Source organism: Gymnoscopelus braueri, assembly GCF_963280865.1.
Source record: "Gymnoscopelus braueri genome assembly, chromosome: 24".
NCBI classification, from domain to species: Eukaryota; Metazoa; Chordata; class Actinopteri; order Myctophiformes; family Myctophidae; genus Gymnoscopelus; species Gymnoscopelus braueri.
The window spans coordinates 13,415,914-13,432,723 of NC_137626.1; the positions used below are offsets into that span (position 1 = coordinate 13,415,914).

Below are 16,810 nucleotides of genomic sequence, written 5' to 3' on the forward strand. Positions count from 1 at the left end.
ATCAAGCTTAGAAAGCAAACATCGGGTAATATCCGACGCTACGGCGGTGCCTCGGTCCGGCTGCAGAGTAAGACTATAGGACACTCATTTATGACATTGTGCCGTTTGTTCAACACTCAACTCTTAGCAACAAAGTTTATTTTCATACAATAGGCCTATAGATTACATTTCAATATTAAAAGTAAATAGAAAAACAACACTTCTGGGTCCAATTAGTCTAGTTTTGTAATAGAGAGGAATGGTCACATATTCCCACCTATAAACATGTTTTTGCCCAATGCTGACAGCTGGTCAGCAGGTGGTTTCATGAATAGACAATATTTTGGACCAATTAGAAATATATATATATATTTGCAAAAGCAGTGTTGGGTAACTAGTAAAGGTATTAAATTGGTTGTCAGTGGCTGGCAGCGCAGTGTGCACTGCACATCTAATCGCAAAAACCTGACGCTTATTTTGTCTTGATCAACAGCGATACATTTGACAAAATACAGCGAAATCCCCAAATTCTTAATATCCAGTAAGCAATAGGATTTAACCGCAAACAAATTCAAAGTTGTATGCTATCAATATCACACAAAAGTAGAGAGAAGCTGTGATCTCACCTCACAAACAAATGGACAAGAAATAATCATTTTGCAAACAACATCATGTTCTGTTCGTTTGTCAACAATGATCTAAATGGAAAGTTTATTTCAGCAACTAGAAATTGACAGTTTGACATAGTTTGAGACGTTTTTGCTGCGCAGGCCAGTCCTCGTTTAAGTTCATTGCTTTCATCTGTTGTTCTGCTGTGCGCAACAGGGCATATCTCCGCCAGGCCAGGTTTACCTACCCAGGCCATGAAATTCATAGGCAGTCATATTAGCCAATTAGAATGAAATCTGCTAAAACTGACTCATATACTGATACAGAACCATATATAGGCTATGTATTGTCGCTGTCGGATGGAAACCTTGTATGTTCTTTTTTTATTATTATTTTAAAACAATTTAAAATTGTGAAAATAGCCAATCTGCAAGCTATACTTATTAATAATTAAGACATATTATATTTAAATAGTGAAATATCAACTAAAGTCATTATTAGTGCAAGTTCAATCACATTTTATTTGAATGAAAATAACTTGTGGGGAAAATACATAAAATCTCTAATCTGTGAATCTAATGTGATTCATGTGACCCCTACTTCAGTCAGTGAAGACCAGGGCTGAAAGTGACATAATTGAGACCAGTATAACTTTATACAAATATTGGTAATTTGCCAACACATTATTTTGTGAAATAAATGGGTTATATTTCACAGATAGTTATTCTTGTACTATATTAAAATAAAATCATCCTGTAGCACCTCTTTAGTTTGATGTATAGGCCTGTGGCATGTGTCAAATAAATAAATGTGAGTGAATACATATTTCTTCTATTACCATTAGCATAAAGTCATGTAGGCTATTAGAAGTGTAGGGAATATGTATTCAACTACATCTATTTATTTGACACATGCTACAGGCCAGCGGTGTAGACACATTTTTGGCAGGATGTGATTCCCACCCAACACACATACAGTATCTAATAATAATAATAATAATAATAATAATAATAATATTATTATTATTATTATTATTATATGCTCAGATTTCACAGATGTTTTCTCGTTAATTAACCTACTGCTCACATCTCACTTGAAGTAGTATACGCATCAGCAGTGGAAAAAGTACATAGCCCAAGTATTGGTATCAAAATGTACTTAAAATACCAAAAGTACAAGTACTCGTTATGCAGAAGGTCCCATTTCACAAGTTTTCTAATGTATAATTGATTTGACGCAGCTGGCGTGATCGGTTGCTATGCGACGCAACAGCTGTGGAAACTGATTTTGGGTGATATTGAGTGGTTTTATTTGCGTACAAATAAAGGCTATATTGACATCTTCTAAATGTAACCTCAGAAATTCCTCTGTTACGGTAGTTGTTCCATTCAGAGGATGGGGGGGGGGACACACCTTCATGTCAGGAACCCCACAAATTATATGTATTTGACCGTGGATCCCAGAGAGGAGAGAGGGAGAGAGAAAGCGCATGGAATGCTGTGTTCTGCAGACAAGTAACCTACATCAGATTTTGGGGGTCCTTGGCATGACAAGGACCCACACACGCCCCCCCTCGCCCCCCCACCAGCCCCCCAGTGTTATCCACACCTGTCAGCTGGTACAATTAATCGTTGCTTATCTGTGCGTCATTACGCACGCACGCGGTCATATTTAATGTGTGTGTGTGTGTGTGTGTGTGTGTGTGTGTGTGTGTGTGTGTGTGTGTGTGTGTGTGTGTGTGTGTGTGTGTGTGTGTGTGTGTGTGTGTGTGTGTGTGTGTGTGTGTGTGTGTGTGTTCTCTGTTCTGTGTCACTGACCTGTCAACGCCTCGCAGGCAGCGCGAGGCGTTGAAGCTTGTAGATCGCCGTTTTGGGACGCCGTTTTGGGATCCGGCTGTCTCTCAAATTTGGAGTCTTGTTGTCTACTGACATCATAGATGAGTGACATCACAGGCTGGGCATATATAATAAGGTGAGAGACCAACTCTTTCAAATATTGCCAGGTGATAGAATGGACGAAGAAGCAGTTAAGACAGGGAAGGGCCATCAGCTTCGTTTTCTGAAATGGCTCCGTGCTCTGAAATGGCTCCGTGCTAGATTTACAAGCCGGACAAGGCAAGCCGGACAGCCGCCAGCATTGTCGGACCCAGGAGCCCCTGCCACCCTGCCAACATGCCATCCTGGAGTGGCATGTAAACCTGATATTTACAAGGAGCTGGAAATATTACAGGCCAGACTGGACCAAAATGAGATTCAGCTCCGAGCTCACCAGGTGACCATAGATACTTTCACACCAAAGGTCACCTTCTCTGTGTCAAGTGGTTTTGACGGTGAAGGTCCCATCACAGCAGGCGCCAAAGACCTTCATGTGATATTCAATAAGATATATTACAATATTGGAGCAGCATATTCTGTTTCTGAAGGCATATTTCGTATTCCAATTTCTGGACTATATGACATACGTTATACCGCTGAAGGCTTAGTAGAGGATGATTTTGCAAGAATCTCTGTGACATACGTTTGTGACAACACTAGTCTCATGAATGGCACTATACGTAATAAGGGTAAAAACACAGGTGTTTACATATCAGAGTCAAGGATCGTAATGCAAAATCAGGGTGGTAAGCTGAGAATGGTATTGTACAGAGGAAGCAGGCTCGCCAGACTCCATTTTATGGGCAATCTTATCTACGCCACACCTACTGTACCTGAGAGGAAAAGCCCTGCAGGCTTTATGGGATGAAGTGAAGAGCCGCCTAACATCTCTCAGGAGGGCTGAACGTATTAGAAAGAGGAGGAAGAGGAAAGAGAGTGAACGTTCAAGATTCCTAAAGGACCCCTTCAAAATGGCCAGAAGCCTGCTGGAGGAGAAAAAGAGTGGCACCTTGGACATGGCAAAGGAAGATGGATTGATTGATTGATTGAATATTTTATTAGGCAAAAAATGTAAAACAGCACAGTTACATTTAAAATACTTTGTCTAACAGGTCCGTTCATAAAAGTCCTTGCGGACTTGTTTCCAATGAGGGCCTTGGTATTTAATTCATAGGCATATATAGTGGCACCACAGTTCAAATATCATTACAAAATAAACAGCCAAAAACAATATATAACACTATGTACAACAAAAAAAATAAAAAAGAGGGGAAAAAAATATGTACAAGAACAGGGGGGGGGGTCTGCTGTCTAACGGGAAAATGGTACTACCTCCACCTTTGGCCTCCTGAAAGGTGATTTTTTAAGGCTCTTTTAAATGAGCCCAGCGAACTGCATTTTTTGAGGGATGGAGTTAGACTATTCCAATCCTGGGTGGCAGTGCTGTAGAAGGAGAATTTGCCCATGTTTGATTTATGGGTGGGTGGAATACCTGGCAAAGGAAGATGGAATACCATTCGGCCCCCCGGGCTGAATGGTATTCCATACAAGCTCTACAAAAGACGCCCTCAAGTCTTGGAAGAGCTATGGAAACTGATGAGGCTGATCTGGAAACAACAGAGTGTTCCCGTCGAGTAGCGCAGAGCGGTGGCCATACTGATTCCATTGATACAGATTCATCTACCATCGGACAATTTTTTTTTTTTTTTTTTTTGACCCAAAGACCAAGGAGATATGATTAGTCGAAGATCTAGACTCCTATCCACTTCCTTGTTAACTTAAAACTTTAAAATTTTGTATCTCAGCTCCAGAGTACTTTTTTTTTTTCAATGAAAAATCTCTGGCAATAAACTGCAAAAAATCTGAAATAACTCAGGCAATCAATGTGTTAACGTAGAAGGAAATATTTTCTTCTCTGTCATAGCCAAAAGAATGACCAAGTTCCTGCTACAAAACAACTACATTGACACAAGCTGTCAGAAAGCTGGAGTCCCAGGGTTCTCTGGGTGTTCGGAACACAAAACGATAATCTGGGACCAAATCCAGTTTGCCAAGAGAGAGAAGAAGGACCTCCATGTTGTATGGTTGGACTTGGAAAACGCATATGGGTCTGTCCCAATCAAATGAATGAAATCAGGGGCAGTCCGGGCGGTCAATACCTACTTCCATCCAATGAGTTCCGGTAGGAGACACAAAGGAGACTCTTTGTGTCTCCTACCTCCATCTCCATCAACAGAATATTTTGATGGGGGTCCATACAAACAAGGGAACCAGGAGACCTGGTACTGCCAGACCCCTAGTGGTTGAAAGATCAGAGCACTACGTCACGCTAAGCTTGGCCAATCAAAAAGAGGACAGAAGACAGACCTCTTTTATGCCCATGTATGGACGAAAACGTTTGGAGAGGGGGACCGACAAAGCCTCATGTAGGCCCGACCCCCTCCTCCTCCCTCAGTGCAACAAGTGAACACAATGCTATGTTCCACAAATGTGCTCAATCCTGCGCAAAATATCTGATCTTCAAGCATAAAACAGTTTCTGCGTGACAAGCTGTATGCTTGTAGATCCTATCTTTTTCCACCGCTTTGCAGTGAAAGGGAAAGTGGAAAATGGGTCGCCAAATTTTGCGAGAGAAATAAGCAGGTCTATGAAATTGTTACTGCATACTGCATGCCGAGGCTAATTTGCAACACCAGTCCCTGGTTAGACCTTTCTATATAAATATATACCTAATAAAAATGCATGAAGCTCTAATCTAAACAAGTATGAAAAGATATTTATATCTGCAAAGTAAGTAGTAACTAAAGTTTTGTAGTGAAGTAAAAGTACAAGATTTGCCTCTGAGCTGTAGTGGAGTAGAAAAGTATTACCATTATAATGTAATTATATAATTATAATATTAATAATAATAGAAAGACGTGAAAAACAAGCCCAAAGTCGCTTATAATAAGCAGACATGGCAACATAGACTCGCATAGACTCGCTTCGCAGCTCGTCTACGGGCCGCTCTGCGGGGGGTCTAGAGGTGTCAACTGCTCTTGCCTGGGGGAGAGAGGGGGAGAGCGGTCAATTTAGCCGAAATTTAACGGTTGGGATGGTATATATGGTATATATTTCATATTTATAATACGTTTCAGAAGAAAAAAAAAACGGAGATGATTTGAAACAAATATTTAGGAAAAGTCATGAAAGGGGAACTTTGTCAGAGCTTCATGAGAGAAGATAATCCACTTTAAATTCTCAAAATCGGTCATATTGATAGCTTAGTCATGCAAGTGTTAACACATTGACTGCCAGTCGCGTAGATCTACGCGAACCTATTTAAAGCCGCCTATATACGTATAGCCTGGTTTAGGGGCTGTTTTCCACACAGGAAGCGTTTCTTGAGCTGCCAGCACCATTCTCATGCCATGCATTTTTCTAAGGCAAAGATAGCTTTAGCCGTAGCGTCTGATATTACCCGATGTTTGCTTTCTAAGCTTGATCTAGCCTTTGATTGCCTTTCAATAAAACCATATTTGATAGACATAGGTATCACCTACATGTTACTGATTATAGGGAATGTTATATTATTGTAATCCTGAGCAATGGAATTATGTTGCGGTGAAAACTCTTTCTGAGACGCTTGGACACTATACCGATGTTGGCTCCATAAGCTGTAGCCTTTGATTTCCTTTGAATAAAACCATATTTGATCAAGGAATTGAGACTCTCACTTCTGGTGATCATAGGAAAATTAGAATCACAAATTTTCGTTGAGAATTAGGAGAGAGAGAGAGAGAGAGAGGGAGAGGGAGAGAGACTGATGATTCTGCGCCGTTGTGCGCCCGGTCCGACAGCTACTGTATCCATTGCAACCAGAACCAACTGTACACCAACAAGGACAAAACGATAACGATCGCACAGGCTATTATATCGCATAATCCAAGTAAATCCACCGTGCGTAAAGGTGAGTATAAGGATCTCGTTCTCTCACTTTATTATGATGTGGGAACATCTTAGGATCTCGAGCGCTCAAGTTAATAAGACGTTAGAACGAGATAAGGATCTCGAGCGCACGACATAAGGATCTCGTTCTCTCACTTTATTATGATGTGGGAACACCTTAGGATCTCGAGCGCTCAAGTTAATAAGACGTTAGAACGAGATAAGGATCTCGAGCGCACGACATAAGGATCTCGTTCTCTCACTTTATTATGATGTGGGAAGGTCTTAGGATCTCGAGCGCTCAAGTTAATAAGATGTTAGAACGACATATATGTCGTTAGAACGAGATAAAAAAAAAATCTGCACCATGGCCCTTTAGGGGCTCCGTACAAACGAGACACAGACAAACAGGTACGAGGGGTATTGCTTAACCGCCGGGTGGGGTATTGCTTAACCGCCGGGTGGGGCATGCATTCAGGGCATACTTGCCAGCATAAGCCGTTGTTTTGTGTCAACGTGTTAAGGACCTACACGATTTTTCTTTTTAAATAAATCGAGAACAGACTCAAACTAAATGCCTCAACTCCTACAATTCCAAGTGCTTGTCAGGGTGGGGGTGTCCCAAGTTGAAATATGATAATTTTTGGGGGTCGCGACCTGAAAAGGTTGAGAACCACTGTTTTAATTCACAACCACTTGATTCATAATCATACCTTCCCGTTTGCTTCATGCTTTAGTCAAATGCCTATGTGGGAGTGTTTCCCCTTGTCCTCGAAAGGCTCATTGCAAGCATCAGTGATGAAAATAAATGTATGTATTGTATGCATCTGCCAGCCAATCAAAGGCTAGCTCAGTTTTGCAGGAGCAGCCATCTTGCTTTTAGCTCTTGTGCGGACAGGACCCATAGAGTTAAGACTGGCAAATATGTTTGTATTTAACGATAGAACGCAAAAGTACACTACTAAACACGTGCATGACATAGTACGTTTAGTCAGAATGCTGTGTTGGCCATGTTTGATTAAGAAAATAATCACGGAACGTACATTTTAAATGGGTTCCAATTGGCTTTTCAGTTTGCATATCCGGTCTTGAGCGGACACGGAAACAGCTTTGTGCATTCCTGTATGTGCGCGTGGAGATTACCGGATACAGTAGGCGGGGATCTAGACTGGACTGAACTGTAAATAGACGCGTCCCCGAAAATACGGCGAGAATGTTTTTTCTTTTTATCATAGAAGGGCATCAGTACATTACTAAATAGGCTGTGACATAGTCTGTTTAGTCAGCATGCCGTTTTAGCGTTTTATTTGGGCCATCTTTATAATTAGTTGCCGTTATGCTGTTAACGTTTCATTGTAATGATTTTATACATCTGTAGCCAACATGACCGTCATATCATGACAGTCATGGCGCTACTTGTTCCTGTTTTTTGAAATTTCTTCATTTACAACCCGTACATCTACATAAACGTTAACATTTCAAATATAAAGTGCTGACCCCACGGCCATGGATCTAACAAGTTAAAACGTCTGGGTCTAAGTACCCGTACCTTCCGTATTGTGTAATAAAGAAGCATTTTAATCCGATTGGTGGCCATTTTTTATACAGTTATAATGTATCAGAGTGCAGTACACCTCCCAACCGATAGGGTCGTGGTGTTGAAAGTATATGAAAAAATGGCCACCGATTGGATTAAAAGGCTTTGTATTGAAAAATACGGAAGATGCGGGTACTTAGACCAAGGCGTTTTAACTTATTACATCCATGGCCGTAGGGTCAGCACTTTATATTTGAACTTTGAACGTTTATGTAGATGTACGGGTTGTAAATGTAAACATTTCAAAAACCAGGAACAAGTAGCGCCATGACGCTTGTGACAGACGAGCGTCATGTGAACCATAGCTAACATCTGTACAGCTGTTCAGAGTCGCACACTCCCAACCAACCCCTCCCCCTCAGTGGGTGAACGGACGTCAATCATCATTGATTCTGTCATTGTCAATCAGGGTTTCTTTGTATATTTCAGTAATATGCTTTGCATATTTAAGTTATTTGCAGGGATTGTCATGATCGTCAATGTGTCTGCAAGACTTGGCCTTGTCTGTGGCAAATTTTTGTTTTGTTTGTTTTTTACATTACATAACATTATAATATAGTTCTTGTTTTGATCATAAGACCCAATTACTGAGTGTCAGTCTCTGGGTTTTCTTCAGAATATGTATGACACTGATTTACTATGACGCTATGGCACATTAAGAGTCCACTAGGACAGTGGTTCTCTAACTTTTTATCTTCAAGGACCCCCATAACTCTGAGAGTGCACATATGGGTTTGGTTCCATTTGTACACTCTCAGAGTTACAGACCTGTAAAGGTAATTTAAGGCTATGGCTCTTTATGTGTTTCTGGTAATATTATTGTCTGCTCATTTGTATGTCCATGGCAAAAATAGAATTTTGACAAAAATGTCCACCACAAGCCAGCAGTGAAGTTTACCATTTATTGAGGCCCATGATATAAGCTGTGTTGTGAATGAAGCCTAAATAAACTATAATGTGGGACACAAGACATCTCTGATAGCCCTGGGCATTTACAGAGCTATGAATCACGAGCCATGGCTTGACTCACACACTATATAATTATAATATAATTAAGAATATCAACTTGTTTCAAAATAAATATGTCTAATGTATAAATCTAATACTTTCTCTTCTTCATTTGTGATAGGCAAACATGCACAGAAGAATGTCCTATTTCCCTGGAAGAGTACACTTTCCGGTCTCAACTGGTCTCAACAAAACAGAGAGTGGAGGCCAAAGCCCAGAGAAAGAGGAAACTCCCAGACACTCAACCTAGCGGACGACATTGCCGTTTCTGCCGCCAGGGGCTCAAGCAGGGCCCAAACAGTCCGCATATCCATACTGGGTTTCCAGGAGTGACTGGGAAGTACATTTACTGTCCATCAAAAGTGCTTTTATTGTACAAAGGCATGGCAAAGGAGATGTCATGGAAGGAATTCCAACAATCCTCCTTCTATGCCAGGGAGAAGGATAGGTGGACAGCAGAGAGGAAGAAATGAGAGATATGCCAACGTCCCCCCCCCCCCCCCCCCCATTTTTCCCAGCAGCTTTTAGTGCCCTGATCATGGACAAGGTCTGAAAGAACTGAATCTAAACTGTAAAGAATCCTTAGCAGTTATTTGCAAAATGTACGTATACTGTACATAGACAAGTGAAATTCCATTCATATTGTATGTATGGCTTCTGCTTCTTGGACATTTTAGTATACTGTGAATGATCGCTGCTTCTTGCACATTTTATGTACATGTATGACTTCTGCTTCTTGCACATAACCCACGGCTGCAAAAAATATCATATATGCCTTAAGACAGTGGTTCTCAAACTTTTTCATGTCAAGGACCCCCAAAATGATATGTATTTGGCCGCGGACCCCATGTCAAAATATGTTGTTCCAGGGACCCCCAGAAGCAAAGATTTGAGTTACAAATGTTCGCTTTAAAAAATATTATATTCAAAGATTTGCACAAAGTTTTACAAATTTTCAAAAATAGCAGATCTACAAGCTCATAGCGCAGCACTCGGTGCCGTGCTATGAGCTTGTATATCTATTTTTGAATAGCCAAAGTATAAACGGTTAAAATTATTATGATGCTATATTAACACATTTTGCTCGGGACCCCCTGGAACACCCCCATGGACCCCTGGGGGTCCCCGGACCCCACTTTGAGAACCAATGCCTTAAGAGTTCTGTCATACCTGCCGTTCTAACTGTACAATATTTACCTCTGTCTTACCTAAAATGTGTATATATATATTTTTTTTTTTTGTATTTCATTATATCCAGAATTATTACGTTTTTATTATCTTTTTGTATTGTGTTGTATTAGCAGTCTCTGCAAAACATATGGCATAAACATTTCAATAATGTCAGTATAAGTGACAAAATAAATCCCTCTTGATTCTCTGAAACTATGATCATATTTTCTCACAATTGAAAGCTGATAAATGACAATTAGCATGATAAGAAAATTGTAAAGCTCTGAGTAAATATCTGGTTCATGTTTTTTTTTAAATAAATAGTTTCAGTGATTCTCAACCTTTTTACTTTCAAGGACCCTTACTTTGATAGGCATTAGACCACGGATGAAAAAGGTAGTGCACACACATCCGTGGGACCGTGGCCGTCGTAATGAAGGTCTGAACAGGCCGAAACGTTGACAAACTCAATAAATACAAAGCAGAGCTTTTTTTCGGCATTACCAGTGTGCAGACACTATTCCATTTTTATTAGACCACGACCCCCATACATTTTAAATCTCTGGAATCACTTCTATATATTGCAATACCATGGACATGCTAAAGCATACTGAATTCACATTGGCTGGCATTCACTACCATGATCGACAGGGATGCCCCTACCGCCGCCACGCCGCCCAGAGGTGGCCGTCTCGTCGCGGGGCAGGAGCTGATAGTAACGGTTTACTAGAAAAGCTTTATTGATCTGTTATTACAGTGCAGTGCTGCCACCATCTGGTGGACAAGTATACTGTTTTGATGTGTGCTGGCCTCAAAGTGGCCCTACCGCGGTATGCTGCCTCCTGTTGACTGGACATTGATACTACAGGGCGTTTGCGTTTGGAAAACCTGATGCGATTCAATTGGCTGTCAGTGAGTGACGACTATACACGTCTCGCCTCTATTGGCTGTCAGTGAATTCTACCACTGAACCACCAATGCAATGGTGTTGCCTGCAAGTGCCAGGTCTTGTTAAAAACGTACTTGTTTAGCTTACACCATTTATTTGTATTACCCTCAAGTCACTTTGTTAGCACTCCCTACTATTCCATAACCTGTTTGTGACTAAGCATTTTGTCACGTCGGTCAGTCAGTGTTGTTTGTGTGAATGTTTGTATTGTACTAGGTGCCTCTGGCCACACGCTTTGTGTTGTAAAGGATCTCTGGGCTTTATTATGCGTGAGAGACTGTGTGCAGAGAAGCTCGCTCGACCACATGTTTTGTCTTGCCGTCTCCTTACCCCTGCCCCTCCCTCCCTACAGGGCCAGCTCCTCCTGGTGAACGAGGGGGATGGTACGGAGCGCATGTTCACACTCAGAGGAGTAGGAGAGCGCCCCCTGCCGCTGGCCCACGTGGTATTACACTGCCCTGTCGGCCAGGTCACAAACGCAGAGCTGCAAGTCCCCAACCACAGCCACAGGAATGTCACCCTGCAGGTATAGGCTTCAGCTCAGACTGATGATACAAAATGTCATTCACCAACAGTAACAGTTTGCAAAAAGTACAGAGGTACAGTTATACAATAATGCTAAAAGGACAACTCAAAAAGCCCTGAGGGCTTGTTTCCATTGTGGTCCTGTGTATTCAATTCATCAAGACACATAAAGACATACAATACAATCAGTGGTGTAAAGTAGCTAAGTACAATTTTGAGGTATTTTTTACTTTACTGGAGTATTTCCAATTTCCAATTATTTTACTTCTACTCCAATACATCTCAGGCAAATATTGTACTTTTACTCCACCACAATTATTACAAAAACTTTTGTAACTAGTTGCTTTGCAGATATAAATGATTAAATTATAAAACATACATTAACCACTTTAGCCCTATTTTATACCTAGGCTTTTTGAAAATAGCCGATCTACAAGCTCACAACGCATCGCATCGCGAAGCGCTGTGAGCTTGAGTAATACTTCCACCACTGGTAGGGAGTAGCACTTTTTGATGGTGGTGGTTGGGCATTCCACATTTTGGTGTCATAATAGTTGAATGAAATCCTCCCATAGAATGAATTCATCCCGTATATTAAGGTCCGGTTTTTAATGCATTATAATGCGCTTTTAAGGCATTATAAAACTTGTTATAAATGTTTATACTTATACAAAAACGTATAACAAGATTTATTATTACATGTTACTCTTTAAAAAAGTTATATAGTAGTGATATATAGTAATATGATATAATATTACTAATTACTTGGAATCAAGAGTAATATGTTATATTACATATCATTTTACATATTGCTCCCCCAACCCCCCACCACCACCTGCAAAAAAAAAGAAAGAGATGTACAACAACACAATCTGTATAGCCAGCTCCTTTTAAAACTGAATCAAATTTTTGGGAATAATAATAAGAGTCACCAATCAGCCAAAAAGGCTGTAAAATAAAGCAGAAATCTCTCTTGACCTTTTAAACTAAATGTTTTCAAAAGGCAGCCAACAAAACCTGAGTAATGATGATGTAATATGTACTATTTTTTACTTGCATGCGTGTGTCTGTGCGTGCGTGTGTGTGTGCGTGCATGCGTGTGTGTGTGTGTGCGTGCGCGTGTAGGTGGTGTCGGATCTGTCCATTGTGAGTGGGTCTCCCTCACTGGAGATCAATCCCCGTCAGAGCGCTCCATACACCCTGGCCATGTCACCATGGAAACGGGGAAAATGCACAGGTAGCTCAACTCGCTGACATACAGTCATCACCGAGGATAAAAAACACAATAAAGCCTGATGGCTTATTTCCATTGTGGTCCTCCTCACAAAAAAACACTGAACAACATAACAAACAAAAACACAACAATACATCAGACAATACACCCCCCCCAGAAGCACAGATCAGAAAATGTTCGCTTTAAAACATATATATAATATTATATGATTTGCACACATTTTCCAAGATGTTTCAAAAAAAATTGCAGATCTACAAGCTCATAGCGCGGCACTCGGTGCCGCGCTATGAGCTTGTATAGCTGCTATTTTTGATTAGCTTAAGAAATCTAAAATGACAGAGAAGTGTTCGCGGTCTTAATGGGTTAAAGTCCATGTAGATGCATGAGTTTATGAGTAACAAATAAGCAGGTGATAACATAGATGTGTTTGTAGTTAGTGACGGTTGGCAGATAGTCGTGCGAAATTGGTTTTAGCATCCTTACAAGAAACACACAACACTTTCATTACGTGCTTCCGAACCCTGAGGGTCCCTAGCCCGCACGGTCCTAGAATGTATTTTTTTATTACACACTGGTGTCGGATAGGTACTCGGTATTGACCAATACGTAGGTCATGGGTATTGGGAAGGAATAAAATGGTATCGGTACATCTCTAAGGCTTGGGATGGCTCTGTCATTCATGCCGGAGAGTTTGGGTGTGTGTGAAAGCCGATGGTTTTAGAGGTAGAGCATGTGTGATGCTGGTAAGATTGCGTTGGTTGGAGATGGTCAGCATGTTGAACAAGCACGGGGAACAGTTCCACAGATCAGCGGTGGAAGAAGTATTTCGGATATTTTACTTAAGTAAAAGTATCAATACCACAATGTAGAACCACACTGTTACAAGTAAAAGGCCTGGGTTCAAAATGTTACTTGAGTAAAAGTACAAAGGTATTGGCATCAAAATATACTTAAAGTAACACAATATTTAGTTTTTGGAAAATAGCAGATCTACAAGCTCACAACGCGTCTCATTGCAACGCGTTGTGAGCTTGTAGATCGGCTATTTTCAAAAGTACACATTTTTTGGAGAATAGCAGATCTACAAGCTCACAACGCGACTCATTGCAACGCGTTGTGAGCTTGTAGATCGGCTATTTTCAAATGGCCTATGTATAAAATAGTTCTAAAGTGGTTAATGTACGTTTTATAATATAATGGAAATCAGTTCAAAGTCCTCAAAATGGTGTGTGTGTGTGGTGTGTGTGTGTGTGTGTGTGTGTGTGTGTGTGTGTGTGTGTGTGTGTGTGTGTGTGTGTGTGTGTGTGTGTGTGTGTGTGTGTGTGTGTGTGTGTGTGTGTGTGTGTGTGTGTGTGTGTGTGTGTGTGTGTGTGTGTGTGTGTGTGCAATTTTCAGTGTGACTGACAGAAGTATATTGTCATGCATCAGTGACAGTCATGTTTACAATCTCTTTTGCAGGCTGCGTGTCATTCATAGAGGCTGATGACAGCACAGAGGCTGAACAGGACAAAGGTATGTTTAATGCTGAACATATCGTTTTTTAATCATTTCTTTATGATACGTGACATAAAAACGCATCATTACTGTAGATATATATTAAATTAACTTTGAAGGCGACTTAACCACATGAACCCTAACATCCCTGTCATGGGCATGGTCCTAAATCATAACAGGTTCGCTTTAGAAAATATATATTCAAAGATTTGCACACATTTTCACGATTTTTCTAAAATAGCAGATCTACAAGCTCATTGCGCAGTACTTAGTGTCGCGCTATGAGCTTGTAGATCTGCTATTTTTGAATAGCCAAAGTATAAAATATCGATAAAGGGGTTCAAATGATTGTGACGCTTTATTAACTAATTTTGTTGGGGACCCGTATCCCCCCGAGGACCCCTGGGGGTCCCCGGACCCCACTTTGAGAACCAATGGCCTATAGGGTTTAGGAGGAATAGGCAAACTTGGATTTGGACGGTACTGTCTGTTGGATAGACTAAAACAATTAAAATATATAAAAATAGAAGTGATTAAAAGTGAAGAATAATTATTCAGCTGGGATTGCATTAGGCGACCTGATATGTAAAACAAACAAAAAAACAAGCATTTGCTTTTGCTGCTGAGTCACTCCTTACTCTTCCCAAGTCGACATGAATCTAGGCTTTTAGAGTACAGCTTATTAGCAGAACATCCCTAGAGCATCACCTTCATCAAAGATGTGTATTTTGCCTCCACAGATGTCTGTGTGTGCAGTAGCCTAACATTGCTATTTCAGTTCTGTCTGTGACACCATTTCCCTGTGAGGAAACGGGAAGATGGCAAAATAATGCAGATATTTCCTCACAGAACTACGAACATACTGTACATAATGCCAAAATATATATGTGAGAATATGTATAGTACTGTTTATAGCTTTATATTGATTACAATAGCAGTACTTAGTTTATAGTTACTGTATTGTAATAGTGTAAGGAGTGTTGTGTTGGAGGAATGCTGCCTTAGAAGTTGTGTTGGTTCCACCTAGTGGCGACTGGGAGAAATACAGACAACTCTAGTTTGAGGCTTTACACCGAAAACAATGTTAAAGGTTTTAGGACAAATAATTGGTATATCATGTAAGCCTATTTGGAATTAAAACAAACAAAATTAAGTCAAACTGCAGATAAATTAGCCTTGCTTAATTTCCAATACTGTTCTTGGATGATCCACTATAATATTGTCTCTGTCGGGTGGAAACGTCATATGTCCAAAACTGTTACTTTTCAGGAAAAAGAAAAGGTAAAAGTAGCAGATCTTGCACTTTTGATGCTTTTGTGTCAACGCTGTAGTATGATCAAGTACTGCATTAATTTACCCCAAAACACAAAAAGTTAGAAAATGGGGATAAGAGGTTTCAATCTTACTTTGTATAAAAGCTGTTATGCATCACAATAGAACAAATCTGCTATACTAGATCTGCGTGTGTGCGTGTGCGCGTGCGCATGCGCGTGTGTGTGTGTGTGTGTGTGTGTGTGTGTGTGTGTGTGTGCGTGTCAAGGTTATAATAGTTTTGGATTTTTCGTTTTAATTCGTTTTTTAGAGCAGATTTGCTAGTTTTTATTTTTGAAAATGCTAACAGTTTTACTTTTTTTTATACTTTGGGTTATTTGTCAGGTGCAGCATTGAAAAGGTAAGTATTGTGTAATAAAACCTTAACGAAAGATAGCATTTAGAAACGTATTCAGTAACAGATGAACCGCCAACCATCCACAAACGAAAACTAAGGGCATTTTGTCCATAATAATTTCAGTTCGTTTTAGTTTGTTTTGTAAACACACAATACAGTTTCAGTTAGTTATCGTTTTTATTTTGTTTTAATTTAGTTCAGTTAACAAAAATGTTTTTTAAATTTTCGTTTTCGTTATTTTGTTATTTTTCGTTAACGATAATAACCTTGGTGTGTGTGTGTGTGTGTTCTTCAGGAGTGTGCGGACGCTACGAGGTTTGTTTCTCTGTGGAGTTATTCTGTGAGCCAGCGTCTCCCATCAAGGTCATAGACGTACAATGCGCTGTTCAGGTGAGAGCTCAGTCACACTCTCTCTCTCTCTCTCTCTCTCTCAGCCGTGACAACAGATCAGTGGTGTAAAGTAACCAAGTACATTTACTCAAGTACTGTTACTTGGGTACAATTTTGAGTAATTTTTTTACTTTACTGAAGTATTTCCAATTTTCGGTACTTTCACTTCTACTCCACTACATCTCAGAGGTAAATATTGTACTTTTACTCCACGACAATTATTTGACAACTTTAGTTACTAGTTACTTTGTAGATTTTGATTATTATTACAAAACATACATTACCCACCTCAGCCCTATATACATTTCGGCCATTTGAAAATAGCCGATCTACAAGCTCACAATGCGTCGCATCGCGACGTATTGTGAGCTTGTAGATCGGCTAT

General features: G+C 40.2%; 1 protein-coding gene across 1 annotated transcript in view; it reads left to right on the top strand.

Moving 5' to 3' along the window:
* Positions 1-16,810, top strand: part of LOC308080483 (cilia and flagella-associated protein 47-like) — a gene marked incomplete at both ends in the record, with an annotated part of 106,253 nt that overhangs the window by 61,828 nt on the left and 27,615 nt on the right. Inside the window, 5 exon segments of the mRNA XM_080422381.1 lie at positions 9,116-9,243; positions 10,771-10,879; positions 11,466-11,639; positions 12,764-12,875; positions 14,331-14,384. Coding sequence (XP_080278507.1) covers positions 9,116-9,243; positions 10,771-10,879; positions 11,466-11,639; positions 12,764-12,875; positions 14,331-14,384 — 577 coding nt within the window.